At 37.5% G+C, this 26759-nt stretch overlaps 1 protein-coding gene across 2 annotated transcripts in view; it reads left to right on the top strand.

The window, feature by feature from the left end:
• Mei4 (meiotic double-stranded break formation protein 4) overlaps positions 1-26759 on the top strand; it is a 171406-nt gene that overhangs the window by 58883 nt on the left and 85764 nt on the right. For both annotated transcript variants that reach the window (XM_042281385.2, XM_042281384.2), the window contains exon 3: positions 48-586. In XM_042281385.2, coding sequence (XP_042137319.2) covers positions 48-586 — 539 coding nt within the window. The remainder of the gene's footprint in view (positions 1-47; positions 587-26759) is intronic.

Below are 26759 nucleotides of genomic sequence, written 5' to 3'. Positions count from 1 at the left end.
GACACCTAGCCACAGGAAGATAATGCTTTTGCATCTTCCTGTTTCAGGACACGATGTGTTCCCCCCGTTGCCAGATCAGGAGCCTACAAGTTCTGAAAACACACTGGCTTTGATGGATGACTCTGGATGTGTTTTATCAAATGAGCAAAGAAGTGACTCTGCAGAGCTGTCCCAGCATGTTGTGGAGAGCTGTAGTCCCCCATCCCTTCTACCACTGCCTCTTGAGAAAAAGCCGTGCGCCACCCTGGAGAATCCTCCATCTTCTCACTTGCAGTTCTTGCAACATCTGCTCGAACTGAAGAAACTGAGAGAATCCAGTAGTCTGAAAGTGTACTTAATCCACTTTGAAAAAGACTCCTCCACAGTTTCTGATTCTGTTTCACAGTTGTTAGATGGCCTGATCACGTTTTACCGCAACCCCAAACTCCCTTTCTCAAGCTTTTGGACGGAAGCTGTTGCTACATTAGCTAGACTGGCGAGTGATTTTAATTTTTCTAATCATATTCTTAAAAAATGTTCAAAGAAGTTGGAAGAATTTGAGAAAACTCTACTTCAGGCTATTTTAGGGAACAGCAGTATAAACCGGGTAAGTAATATATAATACATTATTTATGATTTATGATCTAAGTGATTTCAGTGAACATGCCTTTTGGTGGAGATATTTGGTGGTTCTTTTGCATTTGTGGCTGAGAGTCTGTAATTGGGCCTCTGTACCTGTTTTCTTTCAACTCTGCTAACAAGAAGGTTATGTGAATGAATATAGGTGAGTCTGAATGCCTAAAAGGAAATGCCCCAGGGCATATCAGGACCATGCCTTTTTTCAAAAGGAAGTAAGTGGAGGCGTATAGCAAAGGAGATATATGCATACAGAATATAAACAAATAGGTAAAAACCTATTTCTAAGTTTTATGTATATTTAAAAAACTTTAGTTATACTTGCAGAAAGTTTAAATGTGTTGTGTGATACTAGTAAAAAATTGCATCCACACTTTTTAGTATTTAAAATTTTTACTTATTGTGTCATTGATTTTTTTTTTTGAGATTGTAATATAATTTCATCATTTCCCTCTTTTCTTCTCCCTCTCCAGTGTTTCTCTTACAGCCCTCCTTTCTGTCTTTCATATTCATGGCTGGCCTCCACTTACAAATCCATATTTATTGAGCACCTCAAAATGGTATTTACTGTTCTTCATTCTTTCAGAGATAATATCAATAAAGCCTATGGAAGATGGATTTAGGAATTTCTTTATTGATCCGAACATATTAGTGAGGTGAAATGAACTCTCTTCTGCTCATCTCACCCAAGGACTAACCCCACAGAGAGTTCATTCCCTGGTGTCAATCAAAGGGATAGTAATTGGCAAAATTATTTTTTAAAGTTATATAGGAGTTACTATGAAGTCTTAATTTCATAATATTTTCTATTTCTATAATAGCAATAAACAAATGACAGAACCAAGTTGATATAGGTAACAGGTATATTGTTATAGGATTAAGTAGTCAGAGAAGGTTGCATACTTATCTTTCATATGATCTGTTTAAATTCTGATTTAAAATAATATAATGGAAAATATAGTTATACTGTCAAAATAAAGAGTTTATTCTTTATGACTTGTGAAAAAGAAATAAGTTGTAGATGAACAGTCTTATTAAATAAGAAACACAGAGCCAACTGTAGAGTTAATAGCCCAAGAGGTCAGAGCAATAGCTAAGAGCTAAAATCCTTACCCTTCACTGCCGCTGCTGTCATTCTCAGCAAGAGATCTACTTCCTGTGTGTCTGTCCTTTTTATTGACTTTCTGTTCTGCCTTCTCATTGGTTGTAAACCCAACCACATGACCTCCTCACCGCCTGTCTATACAGACCTCCAGGTCTTCTATGGTTGGTATTGAGATTAAAGGCATGTGTCTCCAAGCTGGCTGTATCCTTGAACACACAGAGATCTGTCTGTCATGTGATCTGGGTTAAAGGTGTGCGCCACCATTGCCCGGCTTCTACAATGGCTTGCTATTAGCTCTGACTCCCAGGCAACTTTATTTATTAACATACAAATAAAATCACATTTCAGTACAAATAAAATATCACCATAATAAGTCAGGGTTTTTGTTTGTTTGAATGTCTAAGGATGCAATTCTAATTCTGCCCAGTGTTTGAAAAGTTAGCTAAGTGATCACTTTATTAGAATGAGTTTGTTCCATCCGCAACAAGGTGGAGACAGAGAAATAAACAAAGAGAGAAGCCTTGGGTCAGAGTTGTTGCTCTCTCACTTCATTCCCTAGTTCACCTAGATGGGCATGTCCAGTCTGTCAGCAGAGAATGTTTGTGTGCACTAGTCTGTCCCATAGGCAAATCAGACTAAGTATGCATTTTCCACACCTTACCCATGGCCTGATCCACTACCATCTCCCAGTTTCCTCTTTTCATGAACCACAATAAGCTCTGAGGGAAACCAGAAGCCCCATTTACCTGTGTTCTGAGTCCTGCTCTGCACTTGCCTGGCATGATCTAATGATCAGTCACAGTATTAAAGACAGTCTGATGCAGAAAGGAGGCAGATAGGCTCAGGCTCATTAGCCCATTCATCTACTAAGGGAGCCCAAGAGTCAAGATTGATCTTCCTCATTCTCAGACCCCATCCACCTACCAATTCAGAAATTCTAGTCACTTGCAGAAACTGTCTGACTATTAATTCTAAATCTAAGAGGAAAGAACTAGGGCACACTCAGAACCACTTCACAAGAAAACTGAAGTCCGACACTGTAAACAGTTCTATGTCCATCCAATATCTAGGATTCACTCATGTACTTTTGGGCTCTAAAGGACTTGGGCAACTCTATTTCTCTGGCTCTCCCTGCCAGAGCACACACAGCACATCTGGTCATCACACAATCATGGCATTTCCTTTGGCTTTTATGCCACCAAAACCAGTACCATGTGGGAGACTCTTAGACATTACCAAGTTTGGCTGACAGAAAAAGATGCAGCCTTGGCCCCTCTGGATCATAGTCTCTGCTGAATCATAGGAAATACTTTACATCAGATTTACCTCAGTGGTACTGGTCTCACATTAGTCACAGCTGCCATAGCTGACAAGCAGGCTTGGCCCTCTCTCACAGATTTGCCTCTGGTGCCTATCTCTTTCCTATCTGATTCCAGACAAACAGGCTGGAGACCTTTCAGGAGATAATTGGTTATGAGAGGTTCACACCTGTGACTTGGCCCAGAGTCTGATGTCACCCAACTAAAAGAAGTTACATGCAGGTCATGGGTACTTTTAGATTTGGCAAGCAGAGTTTCAGACATACTCAGCTTTTATTCAGGCCACTGATATTTATCAACCATTACAAAAACTGGCTATGTATAGCCACCTTCCCTATTAGATCTCACTACATGGCCATCATACCAAGGGTTCAAGGTTGCCACAAGTAGCACTTATACTTGAAAGCAGTCACAGAGAGGGTAGCTGTATAAGGGGAGAGATGTAAAGCCATCCCTGGCAGAGTAGAGAGTATCTAGTTGGGAGAAAAAGCAGACTCCTGCAAAGACCCTCAGCCACCAAGAGAATCCTCTACTCTCTTGGAGATCCCCTGGCCACAGAGGCCAGGCCAGTGTCAGGCCAAGGGCTTCATGTTGGAGATGGAAAAGCAGGATCAGAGAAAGTAAAATTAGATGCTACATACTCCGTTTTAACCAGAGGAAGCCAGCACCTCGCATGTTAATTCCAGGTACTCAGAACATGGCAGTTTGACTGCAGAGCCCCAGATCTGAACACCTTCTGTTCTCCTGGCCCTAGAAATGAGTGCTTTCTGCTTAACCCAGTCTGCCCCTCAGCTGTCAATGGAGACTTTTCTGAATCCTGAAGGTGATTCTTTTACTGACAGCACTTGGCAGGGATTGCAAAGTATGTAGGAAATACTGGAACTTATAACATGAGTCTCATCCACTAAAAAACAATTTGACTCTTAATTCATGCCAGGTCAGCTTCCGGCTGTGGAAACTTTCTACCCTGTTGGTTACTCACTATGTGTTTCTCAGTAGAGGACACCTTTATAGGCCAGGCCCTGTGCACTAAATAAATAAATGATAGATAGATAGATAAATAAATAAATAGAGCCCCCCATGCACTAAACAAACGAACAAATAAATAAATAAAGAGAACCCATGGATCAAAGATATCCCAAATGGCAAGGACACAATCTAGGGGAGCTTTTGTTGACAACTACCCATAAAGAGGATGTATAGGGACATCTTCCAGATCGTCTTTGTCTCCTTCTCCAGAGCATCCTTGGAATATAATACAGACATGGGGATAGGTACCCGTATGCCCTTCCTTATTAGCATTCATGAAAGAAGGCAGGGCCTATTCAGAGTATTTGATCTGTATGACTCTTTAGTACTCATTAATACTTTAGTAATTCCTATTCATATAAGGTCTAAGATTCTGAAAAACTCTGGAGTAGATGTTCCCTTTCATGTTCTTTTTCTCAAATTTATAGTCGATAAGCAAAACCAATTCATACTTAGAGTGAACTGTTTACTACATAAATATGGGATGCCTTTTTTCCTTCAGTGTGTTTATGTCATAGCACCTGGAAAGTAAAAACAAAAGTGGGGGACCTAGGACATGATGGGGTGGAGACAAAAACAGATCAAGAGGAGCATAGTCCCGCCTTCTTCCTTCCCTCCCACTTCTCTCTCTTTGGCTACTCTGACTAGATGGAGAAGAACCTGGTGAACAAATGATTAGGGTGAACATCTGTGCCTTTTCCAAAACTTAGAGGAAAATTATTTGAAAGTTTATTGATTATTATTTTAGCTGTAGGCTTTTTACACATGTCCTTTATTGTATTGGGATGAGACCCTACAATATCTATTTTGTTTTAGTCCTAGGTTGTAAATGCTTTTTAACATGTTGAGATTATCCATTTTTTCTCGCTCTCTTACTTTGGCTAACATGTTGTATTGGAGAAATTATTTTGGCCACTCCACGTAGTTAAAAGGATATTTATTTAATGGCGTAACTCACAAATTAAGTAATGGGTAGGTCGCAGGGTCTGGGGAAGGTGTAACGCAGTCCAGCGGTGTTCTCCGGAGCTCTGCACAGTCAATCTGCACCGGTCAGCGTCCCGGCACCGAGAGAGCGCCCAGCGAGAGCGCTGACCCATCCAGCTCTAGGGTCCCCCGGCGCCTCCCCTCGCCCCACCTGGTAGGCGTGACAGTTGCCAGAGTCTCAATGGGCGTTGGAACTTCCAGAACCAAGCTGGAATGGCTACCCACTACAATGTTGTGTCATGTTGATTGACTGGCCTTGCATCCTTGACATGCATTTGAAGAGAAAATGATGTTTGATACTTTTAATGTTTTGTTGACTTTGGTTTGCATTCCATTAAAGACTTTCTCACCTAACTTCAGAGAAATTGTCTTATTAACTGTCTTATTATCTCTCTTGTTTTTGGTCAACTTTGATAATAGTCAGATATATTTGAAATTCTTTCTATATTTATAAAGGGTTTAAGAAGAATTAGTTGTGAGTCCTTGTTTTTTGTTTTGTTTTGTTTGTTTTTTTATGGAATTCATCTGTGAAAATAGGGTGACTGTTAGCCACATTTTTTCTTCATTATGTTTCAAATCAGTCTGTCCATTCTTCCTGTCCCATCTTCATTCAGTATTGTTTAAGTTTTGATTTTCTAGGAGTTTATCCATTCATTCTATTACTTCGTTTGCTAAGATTGTTCATATAACAGTTCTTAATATTTATTTTGTGCCTGAGACATCCACTGTAATGTGTCTCCTTGTGTTCGTAATTTTACTTAACTTTTTTTGTGTGTCTTTGCTATAAGATTTGTTCATTTTTCCTTTATATAAAATTAATTTCAGTTTGATTTTTAAACTGTTCATTTTCTTTCTTTTTTTCTGTTCTAATCTTTACTATTGCATTCCTTCTATTGGAAGGAATTCCTAATTTTGGACTTTGTTTGCTCTTCTTAATAGATTTAAATACTTCATTTACAGTAATGGGTAGCACATCTGGAGAGAAGGTCACTAAAGGAACAGTGTAGGCCAAATGGTTTTAGCTGGCATTGGCAAAGCTCTCCACTCAACACAAGAATGTGTTTCTTCTCAAGCACACTTACAATGTCCTCCAGGATAAATCATATCTAAGTCATAGAACAAACCTTGGTGCTTGGTGCGTGTAACAGACTAAAATTATTCAGTGCATTTTTTCTGACAACTATGCAATAAAGATAGAACTGAAGAAAAATAAATAAAATGGGAGAACTTAAAAGAATGTAGAAAACTAAACAACCATTTAGCAATCATGAAGAATAAATAGGAAATCAAAATAAATTTCAAAAGATTCTCAAGACAAATGAAAATTTACCAAAATGTTTGGATTTCACAAAAAAGTTTTTATAAAAAGAAAATATAGAGGTGAATGCCTATAGAAAGGAGTGAAATCTCAAAAAAAAAAAAAACAAGAAAAGAAACAAACAAATACTGGTGTTTTAAACACAGATTTACAGCTTAAATTAGTATGATGAAAGTCTTATTTACTAGTTGTGACCTTGAGTAAGTTACCTAATTTGCATGTCTGTAAGGCAGAGCTAAGAAATGTGACTGCATCATAGGATTTTTGGAACGTTTTACTGAAAAAAGCAAAGTACACAAAGTATGTAGCTTGCTATTTAACATCGTGCAAACACTAGATATATATTTGTCTCTCCTTTTCTTCTTGAAAAATAAACCAATTCTGTTTTCTGCATTCTGCCTGAGGTCACACCAGTATCTCAGTGAGGTCTCTCTGTTTAAAAAATGTATATTTTTATTTTATGTGTATGGCTGTTTTTGCCTGTGTATATAAATGTGCACAACATGCGTGTGGTGCGTGAGAGGTGAGAAGGCCTTGAATCCTCTGGAGTGGGAGTTCCTGACAGTTGTTAGCCTCCACATGGATGGTGGATGAGGGAACTGTATTGGGTTCCCTGCAAAGAAGCACGTGCTCTTAATTGCTGAGCTGTATCTCCAGACCCCTGATGAGGGCTCTTTTTAACTAAAAATAGGGTTTTAAAACAGTGGCTATTTATGTCTCCTGCTCCCTCACACATTTGAGCATCATGAGTTCCTTCCCTAGCAACATGCCTTACTGACATGGGTGATGCATTCCTGGCGTGCTTGCATTTGTCAGATAATGAGACATTAGGCATTGGTACACGTACCAACCTTCCACAGCTGCAGCTTGCAGTGACTGCTAGGGTTTCCTGGAATTTTTCCTTCAGCTTTAATGGAACTCTACTATAAATTAAGTATTTGAGTGTCAGTTTCATTGACTCGTCCCTTCCCATAAAGCTCCGTCCTGTTGTGACTCTGATCTAGAAATTTATAGTTGATTTCCTCACAGATGGCTGTTTGTTTGTTTTTGTTGTTCTTTGTTGGTTTGTTTTGCCAGAATCAAAGTGATATTTGTGTGGACTAACATCAGGCAATTCATGGATAAACCTGAAGAATATGGCTCATGAAATTAGATCTTTTCCCCATCAATGTGTGTTCCTTGGTTATATGTAGGAATTCCTTCTTGTTATGATCATGTTTTCCAGTGAAGCATATTTATTACCTTCCGAATTTCACTCAGTAGCATTGGCTGCACATTTTGTTACTGGGAGATAGAGTGTCATTGCAGTAATGCTACAGTTTTTGATCTTATGCCTTTTGTTCTTTCTCAAAACCTTTGCTATCCTCTGTCATTTTTGTTTTTATCATAGGCATTTATCAGTTTATTTAGAGTGTACCAGAAGGATTTTTTTTTTAAAGCTAGACTAAGTTGGCTTTATTTTACATTATTTCTTAGGGAAAAAAAAATAAGTGGATTTCAAGATTAAGGTTTTGAATTAGTCACTGTTCTATTACTCTGAAGAGACACCATGACAAGGCAACTCTTATAAAGTAAAGCATTTAATTAAGGGCTTACAGTTTCAGAGGGTTAATCTATTATTATCATGTCAGGGAGCATGGCGGCAAGCAGGTAGCTACTTTCCAATCCACCTATAGAAGGCAGAGAATGAGACATGGGGCCTTGTGTGGACTTTTGAAACTTCAAAGCCCACTCCCAGTGACAGATAAACCACCTCCAACAAGGCCATACCTAATCTTACCCAAACAGTCTACCAACTGCTGACTAAGCTTTCAAATGATTGAGACTGTGGGGACCATTTTCTTTCAAAGCACTACAAGTTCTGTGACTCATTTACACCTATACATGGTGCTAATTTTTAAATATAGGATAACTTTCTTGCAGTTTTCATTTAATATAGTAAATATTTATTAAAACATTTGTGTCATAAGGTACAGTCCTCAAGCTCATTTTGATAACTGCATCAGTATATAAACAAACGGTTAGTAGATTTTCACAGCAGTTTTTAGCTTTCTGTGTTCAGGTTGAGGAAGAAGGAACATCCAGAGCAGCACTTTGTCCAGCTTAATTTCAAAGCTACCATACATTTCAGTATCTCTTTCTGAGATAATTAATAGCGGTCTGACTCCATAATCTACCTTTTAGCTTCAAAAGCACTCACCCTGAGAGTCTATTATCTGTTTTGACCACAGCTCTGAACCATGTAATAGCTATTACTGCTATCTTCAGTTTCTAGATGAACACACTGAAGTCAGGCAAGTTAAAAGATTCATTCAAAATACTTAATGAACTGGTAATGAAAAGACTGGGTCTCAAATCTAACTAGAAAGTGACAAAGTCTTCTTTCTACTATATCATATTTCTATTTTACTTTAAAAAAATCGTTCTGCATTTTTTTCCCTAAATGCAGAAGAAACAAACTGACTTATATTTATGGGCTAAGATATATTCACTGGGAAACCAACACCTTAGTAATATTTCATTCAAATTCATAATAAGAATATTTGCAGTTTGCTTTGAAAGGTGTTGCCGAGATTCATACTTATAGATAGCTGAAAAGAAAAAAGCAAAAGTCCTGCTCTGTGGCACAATGTAGAATCACCTTTTCTTTATTGGCTGTTAAGTCACCATATCTTGGAAACTTTATAATTGCATGTCCAGCCTTATAACATCCTTTCTAATTGAATATAAATTATATGGTTATGGTTATATATATATATATGTTAAATGTATCTTCCTCCTGTTTCACCAATTTTTGTGAAATGTACTTTGACCTCTCTAGAAGCTTCATAAATAAAAAAAAATGGCTTCTGCATAGCTCATGGTTATTCCTTCATCTCTAGCTCACTAAGTTAATCTGTAAAGAGTCTTTTACCATAGAAGGTAGTACTAATCACAAGTGCCTGGGACTTAATGTGGATATCTTTTTGGAAGACTTTTTTTTTTCTGTCTATGGCTCTTTAGATTTATTAAAATGTGTACTTGTTTCTCCACGTAGCCATTTATCCCTCTCATAGTTCTGTGTTCTCAGGTTAGTCCTGACCTCATCCTCTCTGTCAGGTATAGAAATAAAGTACATCTCAGGCTGAGGCCCAGGAGGGGCTTCCTCTGCCTTTCTGGTGGTTTGATCTCATTCTTTGGGGTATACTGAGAAGCAGGGCTTGATCTCTTCATGTTGCTCTCTCTTGTGATGATGTAACGCTTGGATCTTCCAGTCATCTTCCTATATCAGAAGGGTTAAGGAACCTTGTGAAGGAAGGTAAAGCCCAGGGAATAAAATAAATTTTAACAAGAACTAGATTAAGGCAACCCTGAGGCCTACAAAATTTATAGATTTCCACTCATAGGTGTCAGTACATTTTGTTAGCACTTCAGGTGATCTAAGCTCTTTTTTTTTCTCCCCTTTAAATTCAAGTACAGCGTGGCTTAACCAGATAAGCCTTTCAAATTTTGGAGTTCAGTCAATAGGTGATAGTAATTTACTGATTGTTTTGAGTTTCAGATATCTCACTTTGAGTAACATTGGTATTATTGGATAGAAACAGAGAGGTAGTTTAGTTTACCTATTCAGACAGCATATGGGAAGATTTTTTCTGGAATAAAAATGACTGTCCCAAGAGGAAAAACGTGTGTGTTCTACTACAAATGATCCACAAAAAGAAGGAGTAATATTACCACACCCTGAAACTTATATCACATCGGCCCCCTTTAACAAAACAAGACTTCCTAATCACCCTTTTGATCTTAAATATGAGCATATAATTCAGTATTTGAAATTTCGGAGGTAGCACTCTAATAGGAAAAAACTGACCTTGTCACTAGCATGAGGGAACCAGAGAGAAAGCAGGAAATAAGAACCTAAAAAAAATTAAACTGTACAGACATGTATGCACTTTAATACTCTCAGAGAGATAAAAACATGCTTTGCAATCACAAAAAAAAGAATAAGGCAATTTAAAGTTTTTCAGGAAATGAAAACGACCTTTTGAAAGGTAAGAACATGGTGATAAAACATATAAATTGAAAACTTAGAAGGTCAGGTAGGAAAAACTCCCAGGAAGTACAAGAGAGGAAAAATAGAATATATGCAAACAAGCAAAAATGAGAGACCACCTGTAGAGCAGTGTTTGAATGGTAGGATTTCCAGGGGGAGGGAGCTGGGAAAACTAGAGGGGCAGGGAAGAATTATCTATAATATTTCAAATGCTTCCTAAAAATTAAACCCTGTAATTCAAAATGGAAAACCTCCCAAGTATCCAGTACTTGCACGGAAATAGATTTTATAAGGTCATCATTGTGAAACTCTAGAATACTAGGACAAAATAAATCAAATTCCTGTACACTTCCAGACAGAAGAGGAAAAAAAAATTAAAACAAACAAAATCCCACCAGAGTGTTCAAACAGAATGTCAGGAATGTAAGCGAAATGGGAATTTCCAAACACTGTAGTGGAAGAATTTAGAACTGTGGAAGCATCCACAGCGTCGCCTGTTTGTTTCCATCTTACTTCATTCCTGCCATGTTAGGGATGATTTGAATAGTTTTTCTGATGTATTTTTATCACATTGTCTTAAAGGATACCCCTAGGCCCCAAACTGTGGGAGTAGGGGTGTCTCTGGCTATTTTCTCTGCTCTTGAGAATCTTTCCCTCCTCCTGGATCGCCTCACACAGCCTTGACAGGAGGGTTGTGCCTAGTCTTACCTGATCTTGCTACGCCATGTTTGGTGGATATTCCTGGTAGGCCTGCTCATTTCTGAAAGGAAGTGGAGGAGGAATGGATCTGGGGGAGAGAGGAAGTTGGTGGGGGATGGAGGGAAGGGAAACTGGAGTCAGGATATATTGAAAAGAAAACAACAAAATATACCTCCTAGGCAACACTTCTCGGATCCCACTGGAGATTATTCTGTGATTAAATGAGCTAGCAAATGAAAAAAAAAAGTATTAGATGCAAATAACTGGAAGAAATGACGAGAGAGAGAGAGAGAGAGAGAGAGAGAGAGAGAGAGAGAGAGAGAGAGAGAGAGAGTTGCAGACTGCAGACTTTGAAGTGGCAGCTGTGTCTAAACTGAGAGAGGCATCATTCAGGTTTGGGTTCAATAAGATTTAGTAGAAATTAAGGAAAGTATGTTGCTGGAATATGTAATACATGTGAACATCTTGAGAGTAGGTAGGGGTGAGTTTTTATTAAATGCTTAAAAAAATTAACTCTGTGAATAAAATAAAAGTTATTAAATAGGAAAATATAATATTCTTTTTTTCATTTTCTTTATTAAGAAAATTTCTACTACTCCACATACTATCCACAGATCTTCCCTCCTCCCTCCTCCTACTCCCCACCCCTCTTTCTCAAGCCACCCTGCATCTCCACATCCCCCAAATCGAGGTCTCCCATGGGGAGTCAGCAGAGCCCAGTGCTCTGAGCCTAGGCAGGTCCAAGCCCCTTCCCACTGCACCAAGGCTGTGCAAGGTGTCACACCACAGGCACCGGGTTCCAGAAGCCTGCCCATAGACCAGGGACAGATTCCGATCCCCCTGCCTGGGTGCCCCTCAAACAGTTTGAGCCAAACAACCATCTTCCGTATCCAGAGGGCCTAGTCCAGTCTCATGGGGGCTCCACAGCCACCAGTTCACAGTTCATGGGTTTCCACTAGTGTGGCCGGTCATCTCTGCATGTCCTCCCATCATGATCTCGATGTCCCCCGCCTACAGTGTCTCTCCTCTCTCTCATCAATTGGATTCCCAGAGCTCAGCCCGGTGCCTGGCCGTGGATCTCTGTATCTGCCTCCATCAGTTACTGGACAAAGGCTCTATGATGACAGCTAGGTTATTTGCTAGGCTGGTCACTAGAGTAGACTGGTCCAGGCACCCTCTGGACCATGAAAATATAATATTCTATGGTGTGTAGCTGTAAGTACTTATGATGATGTAAATAATACTGAATAATGATTTAGCCAAAATTAAGAATAACCAGCACATATGAGGAGGAGAGAAAGGGAAGAGTGAAATGAGAGGAGTAAGTGCCAAAGACAGTCAAATCTAAGCATGCAAAGTGTAAAACCTGGTGGGCTAATTACACTAATGTAGGCAGATAGCAAAATGATCAGCTGAGAGCACTTCAGTTAGAATGATGGGGCAAGTCATGCAGAACTTCCATCCTGGAAGTAAACATAGACCTGCACAATAGCATATGTTTGAACAACTTGAGTACTACTGAATATATCAAAAATGTAAGTATTAGTGCAGGGAATCTACAGTGTTTGACTGTGGGTTTGAGGTGGAGAGGAAGGAGAAATATACATGAGCATTATTTCTAGGTTCTGGTTACTACTGAATGAAGAGGTATCCTTAGCAGAGAGGAAGCATAGTCCAAGTTCTTCACTTTCTGACCCAGCGTTTAAGAATAACTGCAAGATAACTGTAAGTCAGATAGCAAAGCCAGCAGTCAGCGTTCTTAGTGTGGAGCTCAAAAGAGATCACTTGCTATGAGATAAATTTATGGAGGTAGTAGAGATGGGTGCTTTTGTTTATTTGCTTAAACTGTGAGAAAACAAATTGCAACAGAAAGGGAGCCATGTCTAGGACAGAGGCCTGGGAAAACAACTGTAAGCGTCGAGCACAGATGAAAATTATTGTAAATAAATGAATGAATTAGAAGCTGAGCCTTTAGGGGGAAAGCTGGGAAAGAACAGTCCTAGAAGCCAACAAAGGAAGGCTTCTCTAGAAGAAGGGACTAGTCAAATTGGCTGCCTGCTACTCAGTTTTCCTAAGGTCAGAACTGAAGGATGTTCTAAGTTACAGTCATTTCATGGTGATGTATAACTAGATCATTTAGTGCCACTTTCATGCATCTGCTTTAGCTGTTTCAAATCCCAATGTGTTGCTGCTCATAATGTTACTCCTACAAAAACAGGTGAAAGATCTGCTGGATGGCCCAGTAGGTACAGTGCTTGCTCTGATGACCCGAGGTCAGTCATTGGAACACAGGATAAAGGGAGAGAACTGAATTTTGAAAGTTATCCTCTGAAGCTGTACGTGTGCCATGGAACAGGCATACCTGCACTCACACATATCACACACACACACACACACACACACACACACACACACACACACACACACATACTAATTAAATTTAAAGGTAAGTGGGTTCATCTTTGAGTTAATGCTGGGGGACTATATAGGTGATCAAATTAGTAACATTGTACATTTTAGAATATTTCATTATCTTATTTGGATATTTTTGGGTGGGCTTAAGACAAAAAGAGAAGGAAAAGAAGAGAGGGGAGAGAAAAAAGGAAAGGGGGTTTCAAAGGCTGGATAGTACTCAGCACGAATGCTTGCCACAGAAGTTCTCAGATTCCACCCCCAGAACCATAAAACAAAACAAAACAAACTAAAAACAACACAAAAATATAAACCAAAAATACATGTCAGGATCATGCCCAAATTACCAAATTCAATCCATGAGCCATACATATGAAGATTAAAAAGTTATGTCATAGTTTTTAAAAATACTAAGTAACTTCGTAAGGTAAAGCATTATTAGTGATACTAATACCAGTCTTTCAGCAATAGATCCTAAGGCCATGAGAGATCTAAACAGAGATACTCAATTTCCCTTTTTAAAAATTTCTTAGCCAAGCAGTGGTGGCACATGCCTTTAATCCCAGCACTTGGGAGGCAGAGCCAGGTGGATCTCTGTGAGTTCGAGGCCAGCCTGGGCTACCAAGTGAGTTCCAGGAGAGGCACAAAGTTACACAGAGAAACCCTGTCTAGAAAACCAAGTAAACAAACAAACAAACAAAAAATTCTGAATTGCAAAAGCCCACGTCATTGCAGTTTGATTTCACAAAGGCCGCTATTTTTTCTACAGCATGCAGATGTGGGTTCCTGTTTTAATGTCCATTAAACCTTATTCCTCAGAACGTGGTTCAGGTATCAGCCACGTGAGCATCACCTGAAGCCTTGTTAGAATACAGACTCTTGAGCTGCTGTGTCAGAACAACGGATTTTAAACCTATCCTTTAATAAGGTCCCTGGGTATTTCATACAGACATTAAATTTTAGAAACACCTCGTTAAAAGATTTTGATTCCCACTTCTAATTTGTTAGACCTACATTTTCTGAGTTCTCGCTAACTACTTTGAAATGATCAGTAAACGTAATTGTAATAACCATCTGGAAAGGTGGTTATTCCTGCCTTACAGATGCAAAAACTGAGGTGTAAAGATGTGACATACTGTTTTCAAGATTGCAACCGTGTAAACTCTGATCTAACTTTAGTTTATGAGTTATCATTGCTTCCCTTGAACAAGAAAGTTGCTACTTTCCCAAATCATCATGTCTAGTTGCAGCCCATAGAAGTTCAAGCCCTTGTTCAGCAGTTCACTAATTTCTTTCACTGTGAGTTTTCCTCTGAGTCCTGAAAATGAGCTTTTTGGAATAAAAGATTTTTTTTAACCCAAAAAGAGAGACTTTCTAAAATTAGTCTTTCAGATATAATCTTGGTGGTTTTTTTTTTTCATGAAAAAGAGCAAGTTGAACAAAATGCTAGATATTAGGTGCTTCCAGCTTGATCTTGTCATAATTTTTAACAAAAGTAAATTGTAATATTTAATCACTGATTACATGTCAACTAATATGTGAATATAGTTATATACAAAAGATAGGTTCTTAGTTATGCTCTTACTTACATGAAAAGATGTTAAGAGCCAGAGGACCAGGGCATCAGCTGTGAGATAATGTTTCTATAAACGATAGAGAAGCTGTACCCATGAAATCTCAAAAATATGATCACCTAAACAAAACTTGCACTACACTACCACCAGTTTGCCTGCCAGAGTGGATGAGGAAATCTCATATGTCCCAACACCTAGATAAAGAACAAAAGGTAATTAGTGGCTGCTGAGAGAGGGGGGTATTTAGTCTTCTCCTGGGATGAGCTCCTAATAGGTTATCTAATCCCAAGTGGCCATTATCCCCACATAAATACTCATATGAGCAACAGTAAGTGGATGCAGCAGACTGTATACACACACACACACACACACACACACACACACACACACACACACACACCTCTAATTAAAGAAAATGAGAAAATGATAGGAATTTGAGAGCAGGTTTGGGAGACACTGGAGAAATTGTAGCGGAGCAATGAGAGTGTGAATGATGTAAATACAGTACTAATATGAAATTCTCAAAAAAAATAAATTTAAAGATGTGTTCTCTTCAAAATGAATCTGAAACGTCTAAATTTACCTCTCATAGCTAAATTAAGAAAAATAAACTTAGAAAGCTTTAGTGCAGAGTCCCTCACATTGTATGTGTTAACTGGTGTAGAATCAGCAGTGCTCTTGATTTGATCTTTGATTAATGATACATATGTCCCCACCAGACAGATATACTGGATCTCATGGTTTGTGACATTTCCAAAGGTTTCACTGCTGATTTTTGGGGTGAGGGCTGATCAGAGCAGTCATCGCTTTGCTAAGAGGCAGGGTATTTAAACATCAGTACACACAAAGGTGTGCAAACACATATCCTGCTTGGTAACTGACAGAGCAAGCTGCCGTTTCCATTAGCATTTAGTGTGAATGACTTAGCATCTCTTGTGTTGGAATGAACACTGGTATCTTAATATGGTGTTTGCTTACCCTCTGTTTGAAGCTGTTCAAGAGACACCTATTATTTGCTGACTGTGTTTTTATTCTATGTCTGTTATAGTCGCAGCCTGACTCAGCAACTGGGACATAATTTTTAGAAAGGCTGTGTAGTAGATAGAGTCTATCTAAAAACAGGTTAATGTATTACCTAGACACACTTCAAATCTATGAGCCTAAGGTTTCATTTTCCATCAATTAATTAAATACCAAGAGAATTAATGCTAGGAAAACTGTACCTTCATAGGTGCCAGTGTCAATTAAAGCTGGCAGAACAGCAGCCCAGTAACAGAGGTTATTATGAAGCTCTTTTAAAAACCTGCAGTCTGCTCGGTATGAGCAAGTTACCTGGTGCTGAGCACTGTTAAATGTAAAGGCCAAAATAAATTGACTTGCCATGCGTTGCCTTCTCAGAATACCGTATTGGCTGGCAAATGTTCTGTTATTCTACCCCAAGATATTTAGTAAAGAGGATATAATTGGCCACATGGATGCTGTTCAGTTGCTGTCCTAGGTATCCCCTATTGTTTTCTCCTTCTTTTTCTAATGAGCAACTCTGAGGTTAGTTATAAAGCATAATAGCATCCTTAAGGATTAAGGCTCAAGAGAATCTACTGATAGCGATTCCTGCCATCCTGCTTGTTTTTGTGACATCAGACACTCATACAAGAATTTCTCTATCAGATAAACATTTGGAGTAAGGATAGTGTGGAGTTCAGGAAATTAGGAAGGCTTTGTATTAGGAAATGAGAAAGCTTTTCACTCACTAGAAAGTCACGTAAGATCTCTCAGACTGCATTTTATCATTTGAAAATGAATTAGACGAGGATAAAATGATATTTGTGGAAGTACTTTGTAAATTTGTAAAACTTTGTGTAAATACTTTTATTTTATTATTAAATGTAGCTGTCTTTCTGGAGTGAGAGATGATATGTAAATGTCAAATCAATCATTAAAACAATTGTGAAGACGTGTTCCAAAGAAATCCCCAACTATGCCTGCCTAGGTTGAACAATTCAGTAGTCAGAGGTATAAATATCTTCCACACTTTATAATAATAAAGTTTGGGGAATGGAGAAGAGAATAGAAGATAATGAAAGGACAAAAATAGACATATTTTTCCCTTCCCTTCATTGTTTTGAGTTTGTCATGTGATTGTATAGAAGAGTTACATAGAATTAAACAAACTGAAACAAAGTGAAAGCAAAGTATGTGGAAGATTGCATTTGTGTGTGCCACTGGGCCTTTGTTCATCTGTTTTTTGCAATAGAGAGAAATTGTTAGTGTTGACTTTAGGGTGGGCCAACAAAGTATTCATTTCAACTTACTCTTCCTCATATGAAAACTTTGGGTCTCAGATAAGAATCATCTAGCGAATACAGCTTAGATGAATAGGGTTAAGTGTTGCTGAATATTATTTTCAGGTGTGTTACTTTTGTTTATGTTGCATTTGTTTAACTCTGTGAAGCTGTGTTACTGTGCCTGTCTAAAACACCTGATGGTCTAATAAAGAACTAAATGGCCAATAGCAAGGGAGGAGAAAGGGTAGGCAGGGCTGGCAAGCAGAGAGAATATATAGAAGGAAACATCTGGGAGAAAAAGAAAGAGATAGCCAGAGAAGGAAGAATACTCCAGGGGCTAGCCACACAGCTACACACCAAGCCATGTGTAAGAGTAAGATTTCTAGAAGTAACAGAACGAGAAAAGCCCAGAGGCAAAAGGTAGATTGGATAATTTAAGTTAAGGAAGGCAGGCAAGAAACAAGCCAAGCTAAGGCCGGGCATTTATAATTAAGAATAAACTTCCATGTGTGATTTATTTGGGAGCTGGGTGGCAGGCCTTCCAAAAGAGCAAAAACAAACAACAACAGTTAGGAAAAATGTTGAAAGAAGAAATTAGATAGGAAATTGAACCAAGAGTGGTTCTTAACTCAAATTAGATATTTGTTGGTTACTCCCACAAATTTTGTTCCAGTATTGTACCTACATATCTTGCAGGCAGGTCACCATTGTAGATAAAATGGTTTGTAGCATGCCTGATGTTTAACTTTCATTTCTCCTTTGATTTTCCTTTGGTGGCATGCAGAGTACCTACAGTACCATGGGCTTTGTTCCTTAGAGGTGAAGGCTGTACGTAGGCACCATCTTGACTGCCCCTGTGTTCAATGAGTTATTTACGTGTTGTCTTGAGCAATGCTGTAAGTTCCATATTCTGTGTTTGAACATTTAGTTTCCTTAACATCTATTAAAGAGACTATTCTTTCTTCTTGTCTTTGTCAGAAATTCATTGAACAAAACCTCATCGGACTAATTTTTTTTCTTGAGATTTCTACTAGAGAGAAAACATCAGATATCTCAAGAAACAAAACTAAATTGTTGTATATAATGGAAATTATATATGGCAAATTTTCCAACCAGAACGTTGTGATTTACGGATATTTAGATTGCAAAAACGAAGACAGACCAATTAAACAGACAAAAGAAAACCAGTAATATTTTATCTCCCCAAAACTGTCCTACAGAAGTCAAAGAAAGATGACATTTCCAGACAATACAAAGTCAGGGGAGTTTATCATTTTAAAATATGCCTTCTTAAGAAATACCAAAGCTGAATTCTTTGACTGAAGTAGAAGGACATTAAATATCAAAGTAAAGGTACAAAGCTCCTAAGGAACGGTAAATATTTGAACAAATTGAGAATACCCTATCACCGTGATGGTGGTTTGCAAACATAACATAAAGGTTAAAAGACAAATTGTATCTTAAATCAAATCACATTGCCACAAAAACTTAATAAATCAAAGGAGAACACAATAAGAGATGAAGACACTTAGAAAGAAACTCAAATTTAAAACAACAAAATGTCAATAGTAAATTCTTATGTATTAATAATTACTTTAAATGTAAATGGTTTGTTATTGCTTTCATTTCCTCATATCCAATGTTTCAGATTGGAAAGGAGGCATGACAAAAATATATGATAGCTCAAATCATACTTCTTACATATGGAAGCAATTACTTTAGCATAAGATAATGAAATTCACATTTCTTTCCGCTTTCTTTTTAGTGTGTTAAATGTATCATTTATGTGGGTTTTTTTATATTTTAGAATTTTCTGGGGAGCTGTAGAATTTGGATTTCAGCTTTAGTTAGAATGGTCATATTTATTTGATACTTAGGAATCAAATTGATTTAATAATATGGAAATTAAGTTTCTAAACAATATTTATATTTTATTCCAAGTCTTTACATGTACCAAATATAACAAATGAGAAGATGGTAAAAAATTTTATGTCAACTTTACAAAGAGTTATTAATATATTATGTTATTCAATAGAAAAACAATAATATCATGTTATTCAATAGACAATACCTTTAGTTGGGAAGGTATGGAGTAAGTGAGACTTGGCACAACCCAGACACAGAACAGAACTCTGTTGTGCCACCATTTGAATATGGATGAAATAATATTCCTTGAGTGATCACCATGTTTTACCATATGTTTCTTATTCAAGGTGACTCATTAAAGTTTCATGAGCTTTCCAACCTCCCAATTTAGATAATATTATATTCATTTGTTTTCAGCTAGATATGCGATATAAAACTGTATGCTTGAAGAATCTTCTATGTAACAAACGTTAAGATATACTTCATTTGGGGGATATCATTCCTTAGAGGGCAAAGAAAAGAACTTGAGTTGATTTTTAAATTATATTTTATTCCATTTGAATATTAATTAGAACTTTACATTTTTATGAAAAGTGAGGACATAAGACCAGTAAAAACAGTTATTTACTTATTAATAGTGGTTTATATAAGAAAAACTATATCTTTTAAATATAGTTGCTCATAATAAAGAGTTTGAGAAACAGGATCGCCCATGTAAGGAATGGATTTCCAACAGGATAAGGGCAGATAGCCAAGGGATCATTTTGCAGCAGTTCTGAGTATAAGAAAATCTTATTCCAGTAATTAGGTCCTCTTTTCCATCTTTGCTGAGAACAAGATAAGAAAAATATTATTCCATTCTACAGACTTAGAGGGTTCTTTTTGGCAAAACAGCTTCTTAGAGCATTAGAGAAGATTACGAGAGCAGATTATTAAACAATTTCCTAAGGTCCTGAATATGAAATCAGTTTTCCATTTCTTCGCAAGGTAAACTTTCTCCAATTAAGTGGAAATGTCCTGACCTCTCATTGTTCGTTCATGTGGCCTGCCCTCAGGTTTCTGTATGTAATGGATCCCAACCTTTATTATTGTTCTGGCAAAATAAATAGTTCATGAATATAGGACAAAAGGAATAGCACACAAGGCATACACATAAAATGCACTTGGGACATGCTGTTGACTTATGTGTAGTCTTATGCCTGTGTGTTTGTTGCTTTGGGTTTTAAGAGAAGGAAATGTGATTCCCTTTAATTAGTGCCATTCAGCTGTCTTTTTCATGGAGTATAATATCACTCTAAGATGCTGAAATGTTAGTTTCTGGTGCCTGTACTTGCTGTGCTTTGAAACCTCCTGCCCATGATTGATCTTTCTACTGCAGGATAACAGAAGCAGTGCTTGTGAAAATATACAGTATGGCAAATGAGATTAGTATGCACACATATATTTACATGTGAGTGGATGTTCTAGTGGCCCTCTGTGCCATGAGAGAGAAAGGCTTGTTTAGATTTACACCCCAGTCCATCACTAACCTTGTCTTTATAGCATCTTGTCTCAGAGGCATGAGGTCCACCTCATGACAAGGAAACAAGAGAAAGGAAAAATAGGGTACCATAATTCTGTCCAAGGGCATACCCCCAAACCCTAAAACCTCCCAGTAAATGATCCCTCATAAAGGCCCCATCACCTACCAAGAGCATTATGGAGTATAGCAAATGTCTTAACACATGGGTCTTTAGGGAACATTTATTATCCAAACTCTAGCAGTCTAGCCCTGGCTCCAGGATGATCATGTCCATCTTGTAATGCTGAATTCATTGATTATATATATCCCCAAATTTCCAAGTCTTAACCTCTAAGACTGTTTATAAGTCCAACTCTAAAACCTCCTGTGAGATTCAAGACAAACTATTTTGTCATGAGCTCCTGTACAAAAGCCAAGAAAGTTGCATACTTATATGACACAGAGTAAACATTTATATGTCAAATGAAGGAATGAGAAAGTAGGAAGGATCATCAGACTAAAGCAAACCTAGAATCTAAGAGAATAAACATGAATTTCCATAGCTCTATTTTTAGTGTCTGCGTAACTATAATAGGATATGAGCTCTCAAACACTTTGTCAGCTATGTACCTATGGCTTTTCTGGTTGCAATGCACACAGCCATTGTCTAGGCTTGCTTTGTACAGGGTCCAGGCCATTATGCTTATGTATGGGTCAGGGCTTGATGATGGACCATCTTGGGAGGGGTATAACTTAGGACAAGATGTCTATGGCAGATGAGCAGCTAGCTGAAGGATCTGGAAGCTGGAGGCTGTCAACAGCTGTCTTTGTAGCCTGGGTGACAGTGATTCAGTGCATGGGTATCTAGGTGGTACATCAGTGTCTTCCAGAGAAGACAAATTATATCATCTCTGTTTATCTTCTTACTCAAGAGATTTATTGACTGTCTGTGTTATGCCTGGCAGTAAACTAAATTCAGGTAGAAAAATGTGTAAAGCTACTATCATGTATTGTAAAAGTGCAGAGAATGATGAACAGAGTTTTATTATGGCAGACATAGTGTTGGAATTTACCCCAGCTTATTTAAGGGTGTCATTGAGATCTTAACAGTAATAATTAATAGTGTGGCATGAGTATAGACACAAATAGCAATGAATGAAGTAGTTCTATTTCAAAACATTAACCGGTTATGGTCTTTTTGAAAAGCAGATAGTTAAGTTCTTTTATTAAAAACTTCCAGTGACTCATATATAGCAATATCTTCAGTTCACATTTTTGTATTGTTCATTTTCACACACATAGTTGATTATCAACCCTGTACATTCAGAGAAAACATATCTCCATGTAATAAATCATGATACTAGGCTTTATAGGCTAGGATCTGTGCTGTCACAAGGGCTGTGGGAGATGCCTGTGCTCCACATCTTTGACTATATCAACCACATCTTTTTCAATCAAGTAAAAACTGACTTTCTGCATGATTGGTGCCTGATTGGTGCCTGATTGGTATGTGATTGGTATTATAGATTGCTTAGATATCAGTTGTCAGATTCAGATATATCACATGGATTATCAGATCAGTGAGTATAACTTACTTATTCAAAACAAACTATTACTATTTGAAATTAAAATTAATTAGGTTTCTTGTATTTTAATCTCCTAAGTCTAGCAGCTCCCTTTGTATAATTCAATAAGAATTTTCAGATTTCTTTTCAGACTCAGCTACACAAATTTAAAGAAAAAGTAAAGAAATTACTAATAGCATGTGAATTGACAACAGTGGAAATATAAGGTCTGCCAAATGTATGACTTATGTTGATGGATGCAACTGAATGTGAATTAAAGTGAGCTAAATCAATGCATGCTGAGCAAGTCTGGCTGGGATATGTTGCCCACTCTCAGATGTGGAATCTCATTACTGTCCACCACATCTTCCCAGGTGAGAACAGACATGAAAAGATAGTTTTAATGAGTATAGAGGTGTACTTGGCAGATGGTTCAGCATTTTTTGATGCCAAACTGCAAAAAGTTGCAGTTAACACTTGACTGAATCTCCAAATCTTCCTCCAGGCCACCTGTTAGTGACTGTGGAAGCCTGGCTCTGGAGTTAGGATGGTAAATGCTGTGGAATGAAGAACTAGGAGTATTTTATCTCAGTTACTTATGATTAGACCTATCTCTAGACTTGCTGTGATCCAGAGAAGATATTGGCAAGAGTTTGATTTCACAAGTGAAAATGTCTGTTAACCCTACAGGAGAAGGACAAAGCATCTGTCCACTGCTGGAGAAGAACAGGGGAAGGCAATCCAGTCCATAAATGTCAGAGTATTTGTTTAGGCATCAGAGTGAAAATTTCCAACTGAGCTATTATTTCATTGACATGAGAAATTGGTAGAATGTAGACCATGGTAGGCTTTTTAGTATTTGTCCATAGTTATTTCTGTGAAAGGGGAAATACATGTCATGGACATAGCTATATCTATATCCATATCTCTATCTATCTATCTATATAATTCTTAATAATCAAAGGCTTTGGAAGGGAGGCTGGAGAGGAGGGAAGAGGGGGATCTTTGATTGGTATGCAAAATGAATAAAAACTTTCTCAATAAAAAAGAAAAAAATAAAGAAAAATTAAATTTAAAAAAAATCAAAGGCCGGTACACAAACAGGAAATAGCTACAAATGAGTTGCTTTTCTTTCAAATGTCAAGCAGAGATCTCTGTCTTTGTTCATGTCTTATGGCTGTACATGTTTCCTTTTTCTTTTGTAAGTATCTATGCTCTGTCTCCAAATTGATGGATTGCAATATATCTTCTTGTTTAGATCTCTTTCTGTAAGAAGAGAAGGTAGAAAAACACTTGAAATCAGAACTGCCTGCATTGGAATTGATTTCATGATTGAGTATTTAAGATATTTAATTAAAACTTAGTTGTACTATAATTTTCTTTTAAAATTGATGAAGGCTGTGTAAATAGACACCACACACATCATTCCATTGTTTATAGATGCATCTCAGTTATTGGAAAACAAATTTATTTAAGTGAACACATGTATTTAGTAGTTTTGTATTTCCTTAAGACACATTCTAGTATCAGGTTGTGAGGTAGTCTGGATTTGAGTTGTACCTTTACCAATTCTTTGTGGTGAGAATTTGATAAGTGCTTATAAGTGCTTAACTGTTATAATATGTCAGCTCATTGTGGCTTTAATTTTAGTTTGTCTGATGATTAGAAATAGTGAATGTTGGTAATATTGTGTATCGAAATGGTGAATGTTGGTGATATTGGGTAATATTCATATAATACTGTTTTGTAATTGGAATGTCTTTGAGAAATGTTTATTCTAGTTCTTTCCATATTTTAACAGTTATTTATTTTATACCATTAACACTGAGTTCCTTATATGTGGTATTTAGTTCCCTATCTCATGTGTTACTTACAAATGTTTTCTCAGTAAGTGAATTGTATCTTTACTTATTTATTGTGGAATTAGAAGCTTTTTGGTTCTTTGTTTATTTTTAAATCCTATCTGCCTGTTTTTTTTTTCATTACCCATGTTTTAAGTTCATTTCAAGAAATCTGCATAAGCTAAGGCCATGAAACTTTTCTCCTGTTTACTTCTTTTATAGTTTCAGGTATTAATTTATAAGTATTCAATCCATTTTCAGTTAATTCTTACATTTTTTTCATTCTTCTCTAGCGTATCTCTTTTCCTTCACACTATTTGCTAGAGACTGTTTTTTTATACTATTGTGTGTATTGGTTAGCTTTGATTGTCAACTTGACACAACCTATGATCTCTTGGAAGGAGATTCTCAGTGAAGGACTATCTACATTTGAGTTGTCTTGTAGGTATATTTGTGGGGATTGTTAAATGGTGTAGGAAGACCAAATCCATTGTGGGTGGTACCACTTCTCTAGCCAGGTAACTCTGTAAGAGCAGTGAAATTCACTGGCCCCAAACAAGTATATGTCCTGGTTGGCTTTCTGTTACTGTGATAAGCACCATGACCAAAAGCAGTCTGGGGAGCAAAGTATTTATTTCTTATTGTAGATTATAGCCTATCATGAAGGGAAGTAAGGGCAGGAACCCAAGGCAGGAACTTGGGATAGCAGAACCATGAGGGAACTCTACTTATTAGTTCACCCGTGAGTCACTTTGCTTATTTTTATGCAACCCAGGACTACTTTCTCAGGGGTAATACAGCTCCCAGTGACATGAACCCTCCAGCATCAATCATTAATAAAGAACAGGCCCTGTGGATTTGCCTGCAGGCCTACCTGAAGGGGGCATTTTCTTAGTTGATGTTCCCTCTTCTCAGATGACCCTAGAGTGTGTCCAGTTGACAAAAATCTGACCAGTATATCAAACATCAAACACTCTCCAGCGCAGGATTCATTCTCAGGAACAGTTGGCCAACACAAAACAGAATTCAGTGTGTGTGTGTGTGTGTGTGTGTGTGTGTGTGTGTGTGTGTGTGTATGTGTTGTTTTGTTTTTAAGGGAAAGAACATGAAGTTGGGTAGGTAGAAAGGGGAGGGGATCTGGGAAGATTTGGAGGAGGAGAAAGAATATGGTCAAAATGTACTGTTTGAAAATGAAAAAGGAAAAAAAAAACATAGCTTGCATTGTGCATTTTTTCTGGTCTGTTTTTGCCCATGCATGTGATATGACTAGCCACTTCAAGTCCCACCCTGCCTTGATTTCTCCAAATGAGGGACTGTAACATGAAATTTTAAGCAAACTAAACCCTTTCTTCCTGTCCAGTTAGCGTTTCTATTGCTATGATGAAACACCATGCCCAAAAGTAAGTTGGGGGAGGAAAGGGTTTATTTTGCTTGTACTTCTACATCAAAGTTTATCATGGAAGCAAGTCATGACAGAAACTCAATCTGGGCAGGAACCTGAACGTAGTGGCTTGTGCAGAGGTCCAGGAGGGGTGCTTCTTGCTATCTTACTTCTCATGGCTTACTCAGCCTGCTTTCTTTAGCACCCAGGAGTAACACCATTCACAATGGGCTGGGCATTCCCACATTAATCACTGATTAAGAAAATGCTCTCTAGGCTTGCCTTCATCCCCATCTTATGGTCTCAGTTGAAAGATCCTTTCTCTCAGATAACTCCCACTATGTCAAGTTGACATAAAACTAGCTAGCATGTCTCCTGTGTTGTTTTTTGTAGGTTATTTTATCACAACAACAATAATGAAACTAGGGCAGTGAGTAATCACTTACCATAAGTGTGCGAGTTAATTTTTTGCTTCTCTGTTCTATTCCAGTGATCAATATGTCTCATTTTCTTCAAAATAATATGCTGTTTGGATTACTGTAGCCTTGCTTTTAAAATAAAACCCCACTTATCTATTTATGTAATGTGCAACTCCTTGCAAGTGCTACAGCATGGGTGTGGAGGGCAGAGAGGAACTTTCAGGAGTGGGTTCTCTCTTTCCATTGTGTGTGCTTTGGAGACTGAACTCAGATCATCAAACTTGGCAGCAAGCCTTTGTACCCACTGGGCAATCTCATTGGCCCCACCATAAACTTAAACATCTGATAGACTCTACTCTGCTTTGTCAGAATTGCTTAATGGGTTATCTTTTGTAGGTTCATATGAATTTTAAGATTGACTTTTGTTTTTTAATTCAGTAGAGAAGGATGTTGGGATTTTGATAGGAATTACACTGAATTTTTGTATTGCTTTGGATAGCATGAACATTTTTAACAATATTCTTTCAACTCATGAACATGAGATATCTTTCTATTTATTTGTGTCATCTCTTATTTCTTTTGCCAGTATATATAGCTCTCAGTATATAGGTCTTCAATGTTTTTGGTTAAATTTCCACTGAAGTATTTTTTCCATGTTATTAAAAATGGGATAATTTTCTTAATTTGTTTTTCAGACAGTTTGTTGATGGTGTTTAGAAACACTTAAGTACTTTTGTAAGAATATTTCTTATTTTAAAAATTTTATAATTCATAAAATCGAACATGCCTTTAATCCCAGCACTTGGGAGGCAG

Source organism: Peromyscus maniculatus, chromosome 7 (assembly GCF_049852395.1).
Source record: "Peromyscus maniculatus bairdii isolate BWxNUB_F1_BW_parent chromosome 7, HU_Pman_BW_mat_3.1, whole genome shotgun sequence".
Lineage (NCBI taxonomy): Eukaryota > Metazoa > Chordata > Mammalia > Rodentia > Cricetidae > Peromyscus > Peromyscus maniculatus.
This window is presented reverse-complemented; position numbering and strand designations above follow the sequence as displayed.